This window comes from Dipodomys merriami, unplaced genomic scaffold (genome assembly GCF_024711535.1).
Source record: "Dipodomys merriami isolate MVZ:Mamm:240054 unplaced genomic scaffold, mDipMer1.0.p SCAF_4, whole genome shotgun sequence".
In the NCBI taxonomy this organism is placed as follows: domain Eukaryota; kingdom Metazoa; phylum Chordata; class Mammalia; order Rodentia; family Heteromyidae; genus Dipodomys; species Dipodomys merriami.
Genome location: NW_027205603.1, coordinates 81,510,508 through 81,533,017, shown reverse-complemented (window position 1 = coordinate 81,533,017; position 22,510 = coordinate 81,510,508). Strand labels below are relative to the sequence as shown.

At 36.6% G+C, this 22,510-nt stretch overlaps 1 protein-coding gene across 2 annotated transcripts in view; it reads right to left on the bottom strand.

The window, feature by feature from the left end:
- Fam91a1 (family with sequence similarity 91 member A1) overlaps nt 1–22,510 on the bottom strand; it is a 48,193-nt gene that overhangs the window by 5,187 nt on the left and 20,496 nt on the right. For both annotated transcript variants that reach the window (XM_069991367.1, XM_069991368.1), the window contains exons 12-22: nt 22,232–22,347; nt 20,112–20,224; nt 19,717–19,803; nt 17,240–17,372; nt 12,483–12,631; nt 10,544–10,678; nt 10,218–10,331; nt 5,805–5,877; nt 3,485–3,634; nt 1,008–1,112; nt 241–364 (exon numbers count right to left, since the gene is read on the bottom strand). In XM_069991367.1, coding sequence (XP_069847468.1) covers nt 241–364; nt 1,008–1,112; nt 3,485–3,634; nt 5,805–5,877; nt 10,218–10,331; nt 10,544–10,678; nt 12,483–12,631; nt 17,240–17,372; nt 19,717–19,803; nt 20,112–20,224; nt 22,232–22,347 — 1,299 coding nt within the window. The remainder of the gene's footprint in view (nt 1–240; nt 365–1,007; nt 1,113–3,484; nt 3,635–5,804; nt 5,878–10,217; nt 10,332–10,543; nt 10,679–12,482; nt 12,632–17,239; nt 17,373–19,716; nt 19,804–20,111; nt 20,225–22,231; nt 22,348–22,510) is intronic.

Here is a 22,510-nt window from a genome sequence, read left to right as displayed (position 1 = left end):
GGGACACTAGTATGCAAGAGGCTCAGACTGCCAGCCCGAGCAGACAATCCCAAGAGACTCTTATCTTGATTAGCTAGCAAGAAGCCAGAAGTAGACATGGCTCAAGTAGTAGAGCACCAGCCATAAGTGAATGTGAAAAAGCCAAGCAAGAGTGCAAAGCCTAGAGTTCAAGCCCCAGTACTGACAAAAACAAAGAGACAAAAACAATAACCTCTCTTGAAAATGAATATATGCACTCACCTCTCTTTTCTGCAAAGACCATGTGTAGCAATTTTCTGACAGACTTTCCGGTTTAATTCAGAACTGAATAAAGGAATTCCAAAGCACAGCTCAAGAGGAACCCAATCTGCTTCTGCAGTGGTACCTAAAAATGGGATACAAGACTTACTGTCAAGGACGGACACACACACACACACACACACACACACACACACACACACACACACACACACACACACACACACACACACACACACACACACACACACACACACACACACACACACACACACACACACACACACACACACACACACACACACACACACACACACACACACACACACACGAGCCATGGGGGAGTCCCACCCCAGTGATAGCTACCAGGGGCTTGTTAAGGATAAGGAGATGGGATTCCATCAGTCAAATAACCTCAAAACACAAGCATCTATCTTTTGACTGTATACATGCATCTGGGAGAAGCACACAGCTTTCACCAAATGTAGGCATGTGCAAAAAAAAAAAAAAAAAGATATTGCAAAAGATGAGAGAATGAATATAGAAAAATATTTACCACAAGAATAGTGAAGATGAAGTCATTATTCTGAGGTTATAACTTTATACTGGTAGAATTCTTATTCTAAATATATACAAATATTTCATAGAGAATTCATATTTTAAAAGTTTACTGTGGATCATTCGAACAAGTATCAGACAAACGGCTTAACAAAAAAGGAAAGCCTGAGAAACTAGTCTAATGAAACTGCAACGCATTTTTAACATCTTACCAGAGTTTTGTTTTGTTATCATATCCACATTGGCTTCCTCAATGACCATTTCAAATGACTCTGTGCTCCCATGTACATCTGAGCAAGAAGCCAGATCGGGTTCTCCTTCAAAGACAAACAGTATTAGGATTCTAGTAGTCAGCCAGAACTCTCAATAAACCAATCCTAACATAAAGAGGACTGCAAGCAATAGTAATGACAGCAGTAATGATGTTTTCTGTCAAAGGAACAACTTTTGTCCCCTAAGGATGCTTGGTAGTGTCCTGGCTCCTAGGCAGAACTCAAGTTTAGGCTTTCCTTTACAACATAACTAAAGCCATCTTCAGCACCACCACAGAAATATGCAGTCTGATTATATTCTTCCTTTTCAAATTTTTATTTCAAAATTGTATTTCATATCTTTCAGCAATCAAGTCTTCCAAAAGATTTCCTAGATCTTATCTACTAAATCTTATTTCCTAGATCTTAACCTACTCATTTGCTCATCTACTACTACTTCCTAACAATTTTCTTTTAGCTAATCCACACTATTTCCTAATTCCCTCTGTCTACAAGACTGTCATACTCCACAAATTCAACAATCCTAAAGCCAGTGCTCAGTCCAAACAGAACCTTGTCTACAGGACCAACCTCGGTGGCTCAGCTGGGCTGAGGTATATGCCTTCTCTGTCCTCCATTAGTCCTGCAAGCAGCCCTCACCACATTACAACTCCTCTCTGTCTCCCTTACTAGGCTTTCACAAACCTTGGAATAAAAACAGATCTGAGGGCTGGGAGGTAGCTCAGTGGCAAAGCACTTGCCTAGCAAGTACAATGTCCTGGGTTCGATCCCCAGTACCAAAAAAGAAAAGACAAAAAAAAAAAAAACAGTTAAAAAAAAAACCCAAACAAAAAAAAAAAACAGATCTGAACAACTTCAGTATCTCCAGCACTAGAACACATGTTTATGGTTTATATATTTGTGGGATGAATGACAAAAATAAGAGCTGTGGTAGACACATTTTTTTTTAAAAAATGACTAAATCCTCTTCTGTGCTAAATGCCACTGCAATAACTGGAGTCACCTGTTGAAAGCTATCCAACTCTTTTGACTAAAGATAAATGACCTAGAAATAACTACCTCAAATCTGCCAATCAAATTCACAAGGTAGCTAATAATCAATCACATTTTCTCAAGAGTTCATATTCACGAAATACAGTCCATAGTGAACTGAAAGGTCTCCCAGAGTTAACAGGTCAGAGCTGGCATCTGTAGTCAAAGCCACGGGCAAACCAGTCTTATGAGAGATCAGGAACACTCAGTAGACATGAGAAGGTGATTCAAACATGAATTTAACTAGAAAGAAAAATATGTGGCATAGTAAGTTGCTGGTAATATGCTGGATAGATTAGAAATAGAAAGATGAAGACAGGAAGCCTAAGCAGGAAATGGTTGCAACATATCCAAGGTATAAAGATCCAGATAACATCAGAAGTTGTATGAGAGATATTTCTAAAATCTAATTTGCAGAAATTAAACACTAATTAAGTCTATTTTGGAAACACTTTTACAAAGATGATGTTTTGAAACCACCACATCCTAAGGCTAACTGAATTCAAAGCCTGTAAATACAGATGCTATCATAAAGAGCTAGAGCCCAGTAGCCATTCTGTATCCATCCTGAGGTCAGCATCTCTTTAATTAGACACTGGTACTCTCTCCATTTGAACAACTACTGTCTGTTTGTCTATCTATCTAATATAATAACTAACAACTTACATATAACTAATATAACAAATATATTCCCTGCTTTCACTGTATTTGATGGTATAATTTGTGGAAGGGAAGGGCAAAAACAAATCATTTAACTAGGGATACAGGTGGACCCATTGCAACAATGAGATGTACAAGTCATTATGTCGAAAAACGAACTTTACAGCTTTGGTGGGGGGGGGAAGGATAGGGTGGGGGGAGTATAGGAAGGGATGGCAAGGGGAAACAAAGAGGAGGCAACAATGCTTGATAAGAAATGTACTCGTTATCTTGCCCATGTAATTGTAACTCCTCTGTACGATATTCTCGCAATATATATATATATACATACATATATATATATATATTTGAAAAAAATATTTTCTTACTCTTCAGTGAAAAAGAAAAATAATATTAATGAATTACCCTTCCTACAAAGATCTGCCGAGTTTTTTTTTTTTTTTTTTTTGGTCTGGTTGTGGGGCCTGAACTCTGGGCCTGGGCGCTGTCCCTCAGCTCTTCAGCTCAAGGCTAGTGCCCTACCACTTGAGCCACAGCGCCACTTCCGGCTTTTTTCTTTTTGCTTATGTGGTGCTGAGGAATGGAACCCAGGGCCTCAGGCATGCCAGGCAAGCGCTCTACCACTGAGCCAACTTCCCAGCCCCCTGCCAAGTTTTTTAATATGTTAAGAGTGCATTAAACTTACACCACTGATATGAATTCAGAGAACCCATCTGTTTGCTAACCTCTTTCATCAGAAGCATCACTGAGTTTTCTACTTGCAAGCTGGCTAGAAGAATTCAACATGGTAACATAGCCACAGAAATGCTGCAAGTCCACTTTGTTCCTTAATACTTGCAATGCTTTGTGAACACCCATATTGACACGTGTAAATTCTAGGAACAAAGAGAGGACAACATACACATGAAGTCATATTCCATCACTAAAAACTAAAATATACTTTATCAAGCAATTCTTAGAACAAATAGTTTTATCAAGTTGATTCTAATGGCGAAATACATGAGTGGAAAAGAAAGCTGTTTACCTGTGACATACTGTCCTCAGGAAGCATCTGCTATAGCAAAACAAACAACCTGCTAAGTAAGCAAACTGAGCCAATCAGTGGCAAATTCTCCATGCTTCTCTTCAGGCATCTAATCTGCCTTGGATACCGAATTGGTGTACTTCAACCAGGAAATGTATTAAATACAAGTTGGAGTTTTCTTTTTCTAATTTGAGTCCTTATAATTAATGAATGGATGCTAATTTACTTAATTGCAATTTACTAGCAATTATATGCCTAATAAAATTATTTAGAAATTAGCTAGAGGTTTCATAAGTATGCAAATATATAAAAGAAAGATCTATCCACTCAAATCTGAGTATATTTTCTTTTATATAATTCACATAACAATTTCTCCAGGTAATAGCTTCTACCAACAATTCTTTAGATTTTATAAAATTTAAGATCTTTTGTCAGTATCTACTTGTTTGATAAATAATTATTTTTCCCCTAGAATTTATGAAGTATTAGATAAATAACAAAAAGATCATTGCAGAAAAGTATTCTTTTCTCAGTAGGGGCTATCTGGGGAGAGAAAAGTCTTCCCTTTGGGTTTTTATACATAAGAGGAAGGGAAGAGGCAAGAGAAAGGCATCTGTAGGTTCTATGCCCTCTAATCAAACAACCACATATCAAAATGTCTGCACCTACACCATCATTTCTATCATTCTCCCTAAATCATAAAGTAGAGAAGTAACTTAGAGATTCCCATTGTGTTCATGTTATGTAATCTATAGAAACTAGAGGATGCATTTAGGTTATGCACAAGGCCTACCCCACTTTACACAAAGGACTTGAGCATCCACAGGCTTTGCCAATCTTTGCAGGGAAGGGGCAGCTATTAGAATCAATCTTGCTGAATACCAAAGAATATCTGAATAGCTTCTTAACATTTAAAAGAGAAAAGTTATCTCCTAAGATAGAAATTTGCTTTTACAGAAAATCTCTGGGCATACTGCACCTCACATCTGCTTCTAAAGGCTATACACACAGCCATTTTCCTTTGTTGCTCACAAGCCCTGCATCCACACAAATCCCCTGTATTAGCAAATATAAAATGGGACAGCAACAAAAATGTGGAAATGAGAAATAGATGCAAGTGTTCTATGAACTATTAAGTAGTATATTAATGTTATTGGGATCTATTTTTAAATTTCCAAAAACTAAAACTTAAAATATCAAACTACTTTTAAGTGCAGTCTACACACAGATGTTATATGGACATATAGACAAATTAAACTGTAAAAATACATTTTAATCTGTTCTTTTGTTTTGTGCTTTTTTGAGACAGGGCCAAATAATGTAGCACAGGCAGCCCTTAAATTTACAAATCTCCTGCCTCTACCTCCTGAATGCAGGAATTATATACATGCATCATGGGACCCAGAGAAAACTTCTGATTTGGATGCTTTGAACTTTCTCTATAACTTGTCTTCTCTCTCAACCTTCAAATGAACAATAATAAAATTAAAAGGCTAACTACACACAAAAAAAGACAAATACCTACTAGACAAATACCTACTTATTCTCTTCATCTCGAAAGCAAACCACTGTTCTTTCAAAGGTCCTACAAGAATACTACCAGTTCTTTAAAAGCATATTAAAAAACAAAAGCCCTATCTTCTAACATGACTCTTTAATAGCTGAATGGTTAAAACCTATGAGTCAGGGCCTGGGTGTGATGGCATATGTCTGTAATCCCTTAGGAGATGAAGACAAAAAAATTAGTGAAATCCTGGTTCAAAAGCAAGTTGGAAGCCAAGCCTAGGCAAAAAAAAAAAAAAGATACTGAAAAAAACTCCAAAAAAAAAAAAACCTGACAAGGGTTCTGGCTCAACTAGTTGGCAGAGTACTACCTAACAAGCATCAGGCCCTGAATTTAGAAAACTGAGGGGAAAAAAATCTAGAACTTAAAGATTTTAAGATTGTATTCCATTATGTTTTCTACCAAATTGTTGCCACGATTAATGATAAGAGTCAAATGGATACAATTCAAAGAGTACCTCCTTGTAGCTCTGTGTCATCAAATGGAAATGGTATATGGACAGTTTCTCCTATCCCATGTAAACCATGTCCCTTAAACACAAAGAAACAAAAGTTGAAAGGCATACATGAAACCTGTATTTCCAGTAGCTGACATTCAAACAATTAAGACTATGGAAGATGATGGGTAGATTCCACATTAATACTCCAGCAAAGTGCTTTTGGCAATCTTCTATTTTTCTATAGCAAGCAACAACAATCTTGTATATTAACCTACTATGTAATGTTTCTCAAATTGAGCATATGAAAAAGAATAGAGAGCTGATAAATTATAGGTAAATCAATTAGGTATAAGCCAAGTGAACACTGGATGACATTAGGCATATATGCACAAAGACTAGCTGGAGTTAAGAGAGAAAAGAGGTGAAAGAATCTCCAGCTGGGTGCAGTGGCTCAGAAGATTGGGAGAACTGCAATATGAGGTCATCTCATCAAAAAAAAGTTCACAGGATTCCATCTCAAGTAATAAAAAGCTGGGTGTGATAGCACATACCTGGCAGCCCAGCCTGGGTAAAAAGAGGAAGATCATGGTCCCGCCAGCCTGGGCAAAAAGCCAGAATCTATCTCAAAAATAACCAACTCATAACCGAGCAAGCACAAAATCCTGAGTTCAAACCCCAGTATCGCCCTCCCCAAGAATCTCCATAATTGCATAGCATGTTATGGATTAGAAATGCAAAACTCAAAAACTTGCACTGAAATGCTATATATTCCAAGATACTTGCTATGAGAGTACAATTATATACAACTACAAACAACCAAAAGGCCCACCAACAGGGGACTGGGTAAATAAATTTGATACACATTTTCAGTACATCTGAAAAAAAAAAAAAAGGAAGAAGCCCTCTGTGAATGAAAATGAAAAGCTCTCCAATGGACACATGGAAAAGCATGGGGAAAAATCAGTGTGTAACTGCTTGCATCTGCATATAGAAAGACAGGGCAGACACTAATCAATGATGATCCAGACAGACAGCATTAGAAGGATGACTTTTTTTCTATTCACCTTTTATCATATTTTATTTTTGAATAGTGTGAATGTGCCATTAATTCAAATATTAAATTTTACCCACCTCACTCCTACATTACAAATAATTTAGGTTTACCTATCACATTCAATTAAAACTAATTTAAAATCAATTAAAACAAACTAAAGTTTGTTTTAAATTTGTGCTTATCTTTAATACCTAAGTTTGGTTTCAGATGCAGTTATGTAATAAAAGTCTGAAATTTTTATATTTACATATTTAGAACCTTTATAATGGAAATTTTAAGTAAACACTGAGGAACTATCCATTTTTCCTTTAAAAGAGAAAGGGGCATTGCTCAAATTCAAGAAATGTTGACATATTCAAATCACATTGTGAAATCATAATATTTAAATATATTTCTGAGCACTCATTCTGATAGATTTATGACTTAGTTTTAGTCAAAATCATAATTGTAATTTTTAAATGTCAATAATATGCATTTTATATTTTATAATACATTATAAAGTATAATAAAGGAGATACATCACTTTTAGCAAAAGCAGAACTCCCTAAGACTTTAATACAGATGCCACTTACTGATTTGTTTTCCTATTCATATGTGCAATCCCAAAAAACAGCAAAAATCTTGCTTGGTTAGACACCTGAACAGTTCCTACAGGGCAGGTGTTGTAATCACACCCCCATTTTACAGTTAAGGAAAACTGAGGCTCAAAGAAATGAATGGTTGGCACAGACAGTGAGTTACAGAAAAAATAATCATTGCTGCTCCCCCACTCTACTACCACTCAGCTAACATCTGTGCGATCACCAATGTGCCCAAGCACTTCATGTCAGTTCTACATCCCAGTCATTCAACCAACTTACAAAGATATGAAGATAGAAGGCTTAAACATATATGGCATAAGATTTATAAAAATTTATAAAAAATTATAAAATTTATAATATCTTAAAAATACAAGCTATCTTTATTTTCTCTAGTTGACAATAATGACACTGAAGTCCATGAGGTTTTTTAACTTGTCCAAGATTACTAATAAGGATAGGACCAAGTGTGACTTTAGGCAGTCTAGCCTGTCCAGTCACACTATCTTTCAAGTTTTCCCTAATTTCCTCCTCTCAGGGATTCAACTACCACTGACATGCTGAGGCTGATACTAAGTCATCTCTCCTGTAAAGTTCAGAATATTTTCAATTCTCTCTCTCCTATCTGACTGTCCCCCAGGCACATTACACTCAACAACAGATGTCCAGAACTCAACACATTTGCCCAGTAAGTTGGCTCTTCATTAGCACCCTTCCACTGTCACAACCAAATGTCCAGGAATCATCTCCTTCTTTGTTTCATGGACTTCTTAGACATCTGATCAATTCCATTCATCATATATTTCAGTAGTCCCTAAATCCATTTTTTCCTTTAACATCTTACTAATCCCTGCATTGACCTATCCCTGTGCCTTATCTAACTATGAAATACCATTTCTATTTAGTCCTCTGGCTTCAATATCTTCCCCTTGACCTGTCCATTCTCAGTGTAGTCCCCAGGCTGATTCCTAAAATACTCATCTGGCCTGCTTATGATCTGTAAGTGTACCCCAATCTATAGGTTAATTACTAAGCTCTACAGCAAGACTTCACCAGAACCATCTCTAACCAGAATGCCAAAACATTCTAAGTCACCTTCCCCCCAAAAAAATCTTCTGCATATGCTGTACCATTTTGTTTTCCTACTCAATTTATTTCATGACACTAATTGAAGAGCTACTATGAGTCAAGCCCTGTGCTAAGCGAATAGCAGTGAAGGAAAATGAAACCTCTACCCAGAGATTTATCCACGCTGATCTCTATCCAATGCCTCCAATGTAATTAATTCTCCTCACAGCAAAGCAAAAATGGAAACTGCTATGCAACTCCCCCCCACCCCACTTTAAATTTCTTGAAGACAAGAGATCACACTGTATTTCCATACTCCTATTAATAAGCAGAGAACATAGAATAATCAATATTTTAAAAATTAGTGAAATAGCCGGGCGCTGGTGGCTCACGCCTGTAATCCTAGCTACTCAGGAGGCTGAGATCTGAGGATCGTGGTTCAAAGCCAGCCCGGGCAGGAGAGACCATAAGACTCCTATCTCCAATAAACCACCAGAAAACCGGAAGTGGCGCTGTAGCTCAAGTGGTAGAGCGCTCGCCTTGAGCTGAAGAGCTGAGGGACAGCTCCCAGGCCCAGAGTTCAAGCCCCATGACCGACAAAAAAAAAAAAAAAAAAAAAAAAAATTAGTGAAATATCTGCCAAGAACTTGTATTAGAAAATACCCTACACACTTCACAATGCACATTCTGATTTCTTTCTCTCAGGAGGTAGAGTTACTATATAGATGAGAAACTAAGTATATGGAATATCACCCAAATATCATACAGCACAAAAAGCACATGAAAAGTTACTCAACATTGCTAGGCATTTGCAAAATTTAAATAAAAAGTATAATGAAACACTACTTCACACTCACCAGGGCAGCTAAAACCTAAAAGCTAAGTAACACCAAGTCCTGACAAGAATATAAAGTAGAATACTACTTCGGAAAAGTCTGGCAGTTCCTTAAATGGGTAACCACTGAACTACTTTCCCAACAATTCTATTCTCAGATAGAAATGAAAACATATGTCCACACAAAAACTCACAATTGTGTACAACAGCACTTTTCAAAAAGTGGAAAAAATCAAAATGTTCATCATTGACTGATGAGTGGGGGGGAAAAATAACATACATCTGTACCATGAAATGTTATCTGACCATAAAATTATAGTGCTGATATATGCTAGAATAAGATAAACTTTTTATTATGTCATGAAACAAGCCAGTAACAAAAACAATCCCATATATTCGGTACTATGTATATGAAACATGCAGAGTACATCTTTAAAGACAATAGTGCTGTTTAGAGTTAAGGGAAAGAAGGGTTAGGAGGAGAAAATCAAGTTAGTGATAACCAAATGTTACAGCATTCACTTCTGAGATGACAAAAATGTTCTAAAATTGAGAATACTGATGGGTCAAATCTTCAAAAATACTAAAAATAAAAAAAAATCACTGAATTATACAACTTAAAGTGTCAAAGAGCTAATTAAAAATAAATAAGTAAATACCGGTCACAGCTATCTAAAGTTGAGACTACAATTCAAACCCAGGTCCATGTTCCAAGTCCGTGTTGATCTACCACTTTCACACAACCACAGGGCAGGACTAAACCCCAATTTCTGGTTCCTGGCATTTCAACTTTATAAATAACTGGCATCTGACTACAACTCAGTAGAATGCTGGAGAGATTATTATCTAAATGATAAACATGTAAAAACTGATAGTTTGAAATAAAATAAACATACCTGAATTAAAACCGCAGAATGTGTTAAAGCATCATTCAACATTGAGAGCACATTTGATGTAGGAACTACCCCAGGATCATGACCCCAAGATGTTATGAGTAATCGATCATAACCCTATTAGAAAGAAAGGAAATCACATATTAACAGTGCTGAGAAGGAAAAACAAAAAAATAAGAAAGTTATCTATAAACACTGCTTACTAGTTTCTATACTCCTCAAAAGTGAAAGGGTAAGGGAAAGAGAGACAGACAGACAGACAGACAGAGACAGAGACAAGAGACAGAGAGACAGAGAGACAAAGAGAGACAGAGCACTCATGCACATACCTGGAATATACCTGGCAGTTTTCGAAGTCTTGTACCTTTGGACAATAACAGAGACGGTGGTCCTTGTCCAGTGATATGGTAAATATACAGTTTAAACCAGACCGAACTGACTTCTGGAATTGCTGGTCCAATATGCTATAATCAACAACAACAAAAAAGGTAAAAATAAAGTTGTAATACCTAAAGAAGCAAGATTTTGCAAGTAACCAATCTTATAGTCTTCAAAGTAGCCAATGACTCAAACCAATTTTAATTGCCAGAATTCTTATGAAAACAAATGCTAATGTGTTCCACTAACACAGTTTCAACTTCACCCTAGGACTAAGAAGGCACATCTTAACACTGCAATTAAGAGACTAGGCTCTGTCTGGAGTAGTCTGCATATTGAGTGTTGGCTTCCTCGCCTCAGCTCTATCATATTAAGAAGGCAGTTACTTAAGTTTTCTGTGCTTTATCTGCTCAATCAATTAAAAACAAAATCAGTGAAGTACCTATCTCATGAAATTGTCCAAAAAGGCTTAAAATAATACCTGGCACAAAAGAAACTCTATATTAGGGTTTTAGTCATTTATTATCATTAAACTCATATAATTTTTTTAAAACATCAATTTTCAGCAAATAGCTCATAGATTTCTTCTATGTCATTAAGTTGTAGTAAAGAACAAAAATACAAGCAAGGTGGGTTAAATGCAAATTCATGTCCACTGCTGTTAAATACAGGCCAAAATTTGGTGTGGGAGGTATATTCACTGAGACAGCTCTAAAAACATGGACAACAAATACAACTTCACATAAGAATCCCTTCCTAGAGTAACAGAGAATACATCATAAATGTGCGGAAGGACAATAAAATGCTACCCTATTAACTAATGTAAGCTATTTAAAAAAAAAAATTTCCGGGGCTGGGAAGGTAGCTCAGTGGTAGAGTGCTTGCCTTGCATGCATGAGGCCCTGGGTTTGATTCCTCAGCACCATATAAGCAGAAAAAGCCAGAAATGACAGTGTGGCTCAAGTGGTAGAGCATTAGCCTTGAGCTGAAGAGTTGAGGGACAGCGCCCAGGCCCAGAGTTCAGGCCCCATGACCGACACACACAAAAAAAATCTTTTCCTTCTTTTCTTCTATACAATAAAGCCTGCACATCTAGAAAACCAGACAGAATGGTGGAGCAGCAATACAATCTCCACTCTGAAAGCACACAAGCCATACCTGGCTTCCTAAATATACAAAAAGAAGGAACTGATTTATTTCTAAAAAGCAAAATACCAGAAGTAATATTCACATATAAATCTTACAGTTATCTAGAGTTCAAGCTTTCAAATACCATCTTTTCTTTTAAACAAATTTAGCATCTCAGTCCCATTTCTAAAACATTTTATTTCGCCAATTAATCTTTTCCTTGAAAACAATTATCAGATTTCTCCTTAAAGCATCCCAAAACACTCACTTTAAAATATTTTTTACATAAATCCATTTTTTTGTCAGTCGTGGGCCTTGCACTTGGGCCTGGGCACTGTCCTTGAGCTCTTCAGATCAAGGCAAGCATTCCTACTTGAGCCACAATGCCATTTCCAGTTTCCTGGTGGTTAATTGGAGATACAAGTCTCACGGACTTTCCTGCCCAGGCTGGCTTTGAACTGCAATCCTCAGATTTCAGCCTTCTGAGTAGCTAGGATTACAGGTGTGAGCCACCGGTGCCAGACTCATAAATCTATTTTTTATGTAACGTATCACAAGCCACTAGACAATTTATAAATTAAATATAATTATACTTCAGAAACTGAATATAACATCCTCTTAAAACAGTGAGACATAAAAATTTACTTCAGAAACTGGTGCTTTTAGTATTTGGCATCTGTAAACTGAAAATGAAGAAAATAAAGCTGTTTATTTTCTTGATGAGATGATAGCACTACCAACTGGATCGTTCCGATGAGTTACCTGGGGGGTACAGCTGCTGACAGGCCGGATTTCGTTGGTGAGAGGAGCCATGGACACCAACAGCATGTAGTTTTTGTTCAGAACTCTGCTGCAAGTTGCAGGGTCCAAACCAAGAAGGCTTTCACAGCGTAAGAGGTCCAATGGAAAACCTAGTGATGATTAAGAATACGGAATAAACACTGACTACATGGAACAAAATGTTGAAAGATGAACTGCTGACCATTGCTTGAGACTTTAAATATTTTTACAGGTAGAATCAAATCTTTTAGGAGATCACTAAGACACTTAAAGATAGAAAGTTAAAGCTTTAATTCTCTGGTCTAGAAACAAAGATGCTTCTTCATAAGCTGCCTTTAAAAGACATGCTTGTTTTACCATATTTCCACTCTCTATCCCAGTCAGACAGAACTGACTTCTGGAATCGCTGGTCCAATATGCTATAATCAACAACAACAAAAAAGGTAAAAATAAAGTTGTAATACCTAAAGAAGCAAAAGCTGTGCCCTCCTCTCCCATCTTCCAATCTACAAAGAGAGCCACAGACTAGCTCTGACTCTAGTGCATGGGAAAGCATTCCTAATTTAGAAATCTGTACCCTATGCTGCTGGGCCATAAGACAAAAGCTGAGCATGCCATTTATTCATCACTGTCCTTAATACTCAGGGAAAACACCAAATCTGATTGTTGTCAAAAGGAGATACTGGAATTAAAAGCAATTTTAGGTCAACTTCTCAGGTAGGCCCATTGAGTGGGCTGAGAAGCACTGAGCATTAAACAGCACTAGGGTCCAGGTCTCTTATATCATTTCCCCTAAAAAGCAAGCAAACTCCTAAAAGAAATGGATGAATGAGCAAAGGATAAAAATCAGATCTTACTGTTTTGACAGTAAATAACTACTTTAAAAAAAAGTCCTATCACAGGAGACAGGAATAGTAAGTAATTAGAACACAAATCTGAGACAATATGAATACTTAAAGTAATTAAGAGAGTGAGGGAAGAGGTGACACTGCTCAAAAAGAAATGTACTTATTACCTGACTGTAACCCCTCTGTACATCACCTTCACAATAACAATAAAATATAATAATTACAAGATAGTAATGACTAATTACAGAACATTATAAAACAGGAATTTCATAAATCCATACTAAGAATACAAGACAATACCTATTCTTCAGGTGTTAAACATGGAGAAATACTAGAGTTGAAGAAAAAAAAATATTACCAATTTGCAACTATTATAATTCAGAAACAGCCATTACTGAATGCTGCAGTTAGTGGGAAATAGTAATAAAAAGCAGGATTCGTGTATTATGTCTCCCTCCAGATTGCTTTCTAAGTATAGGGTAAAAACAGTTAAGTACACATAAGGAAATCAGAAAACATATTAGTTACATAATACTAGATAACAATCATGCACTCCAGATACTATGATCTTAGAAAGACACACTACTACTTGTATGGTGTTCTAGACAAGATTAAGTAACTTTAATCTAATCATTAAAAAACAGCTGTACCCATAATTTGAGAAATTTTCCAGGAACATCAATAAATGATGAATAGTATTCTTTAAAAATAGTAACATCATAAATGAAAAAATAGGCTATAAGCGTCTTATAGATTAAGGGGATAATTAAATGGCCTTAAATTAGTTGCTGTACTTGTGGATTAAAAAAAATGTTATTAAGGTTATCAACATTATGAACAAAACATAAATGATAAACAGATGAAAATTAAATTTGTAGGAGTTGATATAATAATCCCCTAATGATTTAGCAGAGGGAAGGCCATAATATGCAATTTACTCTGAAATTTTATTATTCTAATGATTATTTAAAATCAGGAATCTATCATTTAGTGAAGGAGATAAAGAATTCTGTGAGGACCAGGTATGGAAGCTCACACCTGCTATATCAGGTACTGGAGAGATAGAGATCAAGAGAATTGTAGTTTGAGTTTGACCCAGGCCAAAAAAAAAAAAAAAAAAAAAGCAAGCTTCACCTCACTCAATAAACCAACACAGTGGTATATGCTTGGCTTGGCTCATGTGGTACAGCATCTGCCTAGAAAGCTTGACATGAAGCCCTGGGTTCACCTCAGTACAGCAAGGAGAGTAGCTGTTCCACACATTAAGAATAGTAGAGGAGGGCTGGGAAGGTGGCTCAGTGGTAGACTGCTTGCCTCACATACATGAGGCCCTGGGTTCAATTCCTCAGCACCACGTAAATAGAAAAAGCCAGAAATGGCGCTGTGGCTCAAGTGGTAGAGCACTCATCTTGAGCTGAAGAGCTAAGGGACAGCGCCCAGGCCCAGAGTTCAAGCCCCAGGACTGGAAAAAAAAAAAAAAAAGGAACAGGTAGAGGGGTAGAGGCTGGAAAAACAAAAAAATATTTGAGGAAAAAATGCTTATGAAATTGAAAAAAATAAAGATTATACATTGCTTGTATTTTTTTTCCAACAGTGGGTTCATGCTATTGAAAACCAAGTGATTACTAAGAAACTAGTCCTTTTCACATATATCCGTTGTTTTTAATGACAATATCAAAGATTTTGCCTCACAGTGAATGCCACCACACTACATGATGTATTCAAACTATGTTATTAGTATTAGTGACACGAACAGGAAAATCTTTCTATTCAAATGAGATTACTTTAAACACCAATATTGAACTTCTTTTCTAAGAAAGAGTATGATTCATTTATCAACTGGGCTCCTACAGAAAGCAGTACCTACAACAGAATAAGCTGTAATATAATTGAATTCCTGAGCTACCCTCTGCATGGACAGAATGAGCTTCTCCATGGTAAGAGTGAAGGCTCCATCACCCAGTCAGTCATCCTCTGTGTTCTGTAAGAATGGCTGCTTGATAAAATGAAATTCTTAAGTAACTATAGTTTGGTCTTAGGGGAAAATTAATCAAAATTGAACTCTAGAGCTCTAGCAACTATCTTAGCAATTAAAGCTCCAACTGGTTTCAGCCACAGCCAATGTTAAACATACCTTAAAGGTGAGAGTCACACTATTTTTACACAGAATAAGCTTAGAGTTACCCTTTAACTTTGACAGTACACAAAACAGTTTGGTACAGGTGCCTAGGCAACAAATTATTTATTAGTAAATCAATTACAAGTTCAGTGTTCAAGATAAAAATAATGAGAGTAATGGAAAAAACCCAGGGACAAGGCTAGAAGTCTTCCACTCCTAGCCCTTCCACTCAACAAATCATAAGGGCTTTTCTGACTATATAAATGGGCAGGAGATTTAACCAAGATAAACTTTAATTTCCTCAGCTATAAACAGTTACACATGGCTGGTCACTAATGCTAACACTCTCAAATCCTATGATAGGCAGGAAAGAACACTGCATTGCAAGACATCTGTAACATTCCGTACATATACATACACACACACACACACACACACACACACACACATACATACACAAACACAAACACATACACACATAGTTTTTTTTTCTTTTGGTCAGTCATAGGGCTTGAAATCAGGGCCTGGGTGTTGTCCCTAAGCTCTTTCATTCAAGGCTAGCAATCTACCACTTTTGAGCCACAGCTCCACTTTCAGGATTCTGGTGGTTAATTGGAGGTAAGAGTCACAGACTTTACTGCTCAGGCTGGCTTTGAGCCGTGATTCTCAGATCTCAGCCTCCTGGGAGCTAGATTTTAAGTGTGAGCCACCACTGTCCCAATATATTAACCCATGGTTTCCATAAATCACTAAGCTGCCCCCCCACCCCGAAATTACAATAATTTTATATCCAAAGACATTCAAGGCTATGTCAAGCACTGTTTATTCACATGATTTAGTATTTGGTAGAATAAAAAGATTACTCATCAACAAATCCTTGTAAGTAAGTACTTCTGACTCCAGGCATTTGGTGATTCTTAAGTATTTTCAGTTTTAGTATTTAATTACTTATGTTCATAAGTAGTTTTACTTATGCTCATTGGGCAGTTGGCTAAATTGAACTGATAGGGGAACCAATGCTCTGAGAAATGAAATGAAAATGGGCATAACTAAAAAACTGACAGTTCTTGAACAGATAACAGAATTTATGAATGACTATAATTAAATGTCATCATGATCCTGAGATGTAACTTGGAACCACTCTTCCCTCAGTACACTTCCTAGCTGAGCACAGTAATCATCTTTTCATATATTCCTATGTGCCCTCTATAGACAGTATCTACTGAACCAGAATCTTTGGGTACAGTTTCTGAGACAACCAGTTCAACTCAAGTTTGGGATCTGTATCCATCACAAAACTGGGTATGTATTAACACAATAACAACATCAACATATTAAAACTACTACAGAGATCATCTACTCCTTTTACTTTTTAAAGAAAAATACTTTAGTGAATACTATAATAGTATCTGACTAGGACATCCTTGCTTATTAATTTCATATAATGGAATCTATCATACTTAATTTTATGTTTCCAACATTAACTACATTTCAGTACTCCTCAGACCTCATGGCCTCTTCCAGATTCTATCCATCTTTTAAATAAACACTGCAACTTTTTCAGTAGGTACTAGCCATACTGAAATACAGTAAATGTTAGTGGCACATGAGAAGAAGAAAAAGTAAAGAAACAGCTGATAAGTGAAATTCACAAAAACTCGTTATAAATTCAATATTCTACCTATACAAACTGCATTAAGTATCAAGTGACCATGATCTGCATAATGTTGAACAAATAAGTTTAAGAACATGTCTTCTACATTTTATCATACCATAGTTGGGTTGGTCTGGCTGAGTAGTTTGAGCGACTAGATCTTTATTATGACGAAGAAAGAGGATTGTGTTTCTCAGAGTAAGTGCATGATCGAAGTATCGCTGTGCTTCTCCTTCACCAGTGCTCTGAACCTAAGTCAAAAGAAAATATATTTTGCAACAAATACCACTCTCATGCCAGTTATAATAATAAGCATTTGTTTGAGAATATTAGACATTATGAAAAGCAATAAATCAAAATTCTTCAAGGCAATACTGAGACAAATAATCTGAATCTTGCTAGTACACCTATGAAATTCCTCCAACAAGTAAATAAATTTAGTAACTAAATAAATTACTAAATTATATGATTCAAATAGGCTACTTTAAAAATTAGAAGAAGAAAAAAACAAAACATATTCTGCTTCATTCAGAAAAGTGCCACAATCCATAGATATCAACTAAACCTCCAATGCTCATTACTTTGTTCACAGTTTAGTGTCTGTCACAGGTATATTGGAGTACATGATTCAACACAACTACCCTCTATTGCTGACCACACAGCTAGAGTTTAAGTGCCTCCTGTGTACTATGACCTCTCCAAGAGATATGAAAAAATTAACAGGTAAAACAGACAAAACTCTTGACTTCACAGGCTTTATATATCCATGTTCTCTGAACAGAAGTCAGTGAACTTTTTCATACATAAAAATACATACATCTCAGAAACAACACACGAAATGGAAATACAGGCCAATGAGAGGAAATACTTAAATCAAATATACACTAAATTAGCAAAAGCAAACAACTAAGCTATTAATTAAGATGAAGCTACTTTTTTGTTGTTGTTGTTGTTGTGGGGCTTGAACTCTGGGCCTAGGTGCTGTCCCTCAGGTCTTCAGCTCAAGGCTAGTGTTCTACCACTTGAGCCACAGTGCCACTTCTGGTTTTTGAGTGGTTTATTGGACATAGAGTCTCACAGAGTCTCTTGCCTGGGCTGGCTTTGAACTGTGATCCTCAGATCTCAGCTTCCTGAGTAGCTTGGATTATAGGCGTGAGCCACCAGTGCTCGGCTTTATGAAGCTACTTTTTAGAACTATAGACTAAAAGGCTTTCTCAAATGTAGTAAAAGCAATAGAGATATATGAGTGACAGAGTTCACATGATTTTAGAATCACTATGACTAATAAGACTAACGTAAGAAAACAGGAAATCAGAAATAGCAAATTCAACACACTTAAGAAATGATGTTGACAAGGTGAGAAATAAAGCACGGAAGGAAAAACTGAAATATAAGAGAAAAGTTTAAGTGACCCACTAGTAAAAAAAATCTGATACATTACCTATGAAGAAAAGGCCATTAAAATGTTACAGGTCTTTTTTTTATAAAATCTTAAGGAATTAAGAGAATCATCAGATAAATTCTTTAAGTAGTACATTTAATATACACAGTTCATTACTAAAGCACAACAGGCTATCAAAATTTTTAGTCAAGAAACTGACTTTGCATACAAAGAACAAGATGGAATAAAAAAAACATCAAAGAAGGACATCAAAATTTAGAGTTAAGAGGCCAGGTGCTGGTGGCTCACGCCTGTAATCCTAGCTACTCAGGAGGCTGAGATCTGAGGATCACAGTTCAAAGGAAAGTCCATGAGTCTCTTATCTCCAATAAACTACTAGAAAACTGAAGTAGCGCTGTGGCTCGCCTTGTGCTGAAGAGCACAAAGATAGCGCCCAAGCCCAGAGTTCAAGCCCCATGAGCGACCAAAAAAAAAAAAAAAGATTTAGAGTTAAGGAAAACTAGTGCTACACTCACAAAGAAAAATGTAGTGAGAAAATATGGCTAAAGTCTTTAAGATGCTAATAGGATTGGTAAGAGATCAGTAAAAGTGGACATAAACATGATATCCAGGGAAACTATTCCAGAATAAGATAACTGGAACAAAATCTTCAGACAAAAATATACAAGAGGAGACCTCAGAGTCATACCAGAAAAAAAGGAAGATTATTTTAGGAAAAAAAATTCAGTAAGTCATACACAGACTATGATTTCTATACCTCACTTTTCATTACATCAATTTATGTGATAAGTTAGATATCACAAAATTCCTTCTTCCATTGAACGTTTAAGTCAAAAAGACCACTCCAGTATTAAGATGAGGAATGAGATAGCAAAAGCAAGCAGGGCATCGGTGGCTCACACCTGTGATCCTAGCTACTCAGGAGGCTGAGATCTGAGGATCGCAGTTCGAAACCAGCCCAGACAGAAAAGTCCCTGTGACTCTTATCTCCAATAAAACACTAGAAAACCGGAAGTGGTACTGTTGCTCAAGTGGTAGAGTACTAGCCTTGAGCTGAAGAGCTGAGGGATAGTGCCCAAGCCCAGAGTTCAAGCCCCACAACTGACAAAAAAAAAAAAAGAGCAAGAATATGTCAAAATCCATGATAATCAACAAATTAACAAATGCCTGCCCTAGCATTCAATTTGAGTTACCTTTTCTAATTCTATAAGAAAGCTGTCCAGAGACTCATCTGAAAGTTTGCCTACTTCAAACATGGTGACTGCATGACTTTTCAAATTCTGCAAGAAACAAACAGAGCATTAAAGTTCTTTTCCTTTTTATGCTTAGAATAAGTCACTCATATATTATATTGTGTGTTTCAAAATAAACTTAAAGATAGATAAGGTAAGTAACTAATTCCTACAATTATAACAGTAAAACATACTACAAGTTATCATAATCAAGAACAAAAAGGTCAGGAATGAACATACCTATACACATATATATTAAACATGTTATATACATATTCTATATTATTATATATAATTTACTTTGTATCCAATCTTTACTTGAAACATCTTTTTATTTAAACAAGCACTTGACTTACTGGTGAAAGGTTTCCCATCATCAAAAATGCAGTGAGAGTTGAGTCAAATAGGAATGCAATACGCTTTGTATATCCTGTAGACAGACTCAAACTGCTTACACTGGCTGTGTCAGCTGAAAAAATAATCAAGAAATAGAAAAAATCAAGGAACTGAAAAGTCAAGGAATTTGAAATGAAGTAAATGAAAATTATGATTGTTTAGAATGAGTAAATACTTCCTTTCAATTTTGGTACCTATTATGAAGTACTCTAAGTATTATTACAGCTTTATAAGAGGTGCCAATCAGACCTATCTCAAAGCAGAGGTGGGGGGGGGGGACTTTATTTTGAAACAATGTCTTACTATATGGCCCAGACTAGTTTAAATTCAAGATCCTCCTGCCTTTGCCTCCCAAGTATGGAGACCACAGGCAGATACCACTAAGCAAAACATTTTAAGTTACTTACTTTTGTTTAAAAAGAACCAAACTTAAGAATCAGTAATGAATATTGTGAAGACTAACTGCTTCAAGCTCTTCAGGTAAGTCACCAGCCTCAGGAAACAGATAAAAATAGGATAAGGGCCATCCTGGTTCCTTATACCCAACCTTAAATTCTGCAGCCTCCCTCTGGGCTCACTCACACTATTCTCTGGGCTGAAATGGCCTCCTCCCCTAACCAGCAGGCTTCATATTCATTTTCAACCCAAATAACATCATCTCCCTGAAGACTTGTCAAACCTCCCCAGTCAACAAAAGGCCTCTTCCACTTTTTGCACCCTCAAGCACAGTATTTGGTGCTCTCAGTGTAAGTTGTTTGGTTGCACTCCTTTCTTTCTTCTTCATCTTAATTTCTAGGAGTGACCATACTTTTGCCAAGTTTATATTCCTAAAATTTAGCACAACATCCAATACATGGGTCAGTACTCAAAGACTTTATTAGATGAAGAAAATTTAAAACTGTAAAATCGCTGTTAAAGAGTGTATGGCTGGGGGACCTGGGAATGTGGCCTAGTGGAAGAGTGCTTGACTAGCATGCATAAAGTCCTGGGTTCAATTCCTCAGTACCACATAAACAGAAAAAGCCAGAAGTAGTGCTGGGGCTCAAGTGATAGAATGCTAGCTTTGAGCAAATGAAGCTCAGGGAGTGCCCAGGCCCTGAGTTCAAGCCCCAGGACTGGCCAAAAAAAAAAAGTGTATGGCTGGACAAGTTTACATTCCCACCAACAATGTAATAGACTTCCCAGACCCAGCGAAACATGGGTTGCATGATTTCCCTTATTTGTGGTAGCTAGAATGTGCCTATAAATCTACAAGTAAACACACTAAGTGGTAAGCATGTAGTTACAAATGAATTAACTAAAGTAGAATAAACTCTATGGAGAGTATAAATAGTATAATTCTTTAAAAAACAAAAACACCAACAGTCAAAGCCCAACAAAGTAAGTACAAGGAAATGAGTACTCCCAAGAAGTAGGGTGGGGCCAAGGGGAGAGGGATAGAAGAATGAAGCAGGGGCAGTGGGGAATATGCAGGCAAGAATTCACTGTATATACCACAGAACTGAGAAAGATAAGGGAAAGGGTGGATCGAAGCCAGGGTGAAGTAACAACACAGATCAAGATGCATTATACACATTAACTGCTTTGTTAAAAGACATATATACATAACCTAAAATTAAGTAAGGGAAGGGGTGGGTGGGGAGGGGGGTTAGAATGTTAAAAGGGTGACAGTGATCAGAATGCACTGTATTGACAAACTGCTTTGGTAACTAGTAACTCCTTTGTACAACTACTTAGGCATCATAAAAATATTAAAAAAAAAAAAAAAAAAAAAAAAGTATATGGTTGGCCGGGCACAGTTGGCTCACTCCTGTAACTCTAGCTACTCCAGAAGCTGAGATCTGAGGTTTGCAGCTCCAAGCCAGCCTGGGAGGGAAAGTCCATGAGATTCATCTCCAATTAACTACCAAGAAAAGAGTGGAAGTGTAGCTGTGTGGTTCAAGTGGTATAGCACCAGCCTTAATCAAAAAAGTTCAAGAATAGCACCCAGGCCCCAGGAAACCAGCCAAAAAAAAAAAAAGAAGTGTACGTTTGGACAGATGCCACATATATGTACAGACTCTAAATTAAACTGAGTTACCTGGATCTTCTTGACTATTTGTATCAGTGTCAGTCGCCGAAGAAGCTTCTTGAACAGGACTTCTACTTTCTCCGCCATCCCATGACAAAAGCATCTTCTGTGGATCTAAAGTACTCCTGTTATTGAAAAACACATTTACATTTTAAAAAATCATATAGTCTTAAATAAAACAGCTACTGAAATCAGCACTTAAATTGTAAACAATCCATCTAAATCCAATTTTATATTCAAGTCTTTTTTTTTTTTTTGGTGAGTCAAGGGGCTTGAACTCTGGGCCTA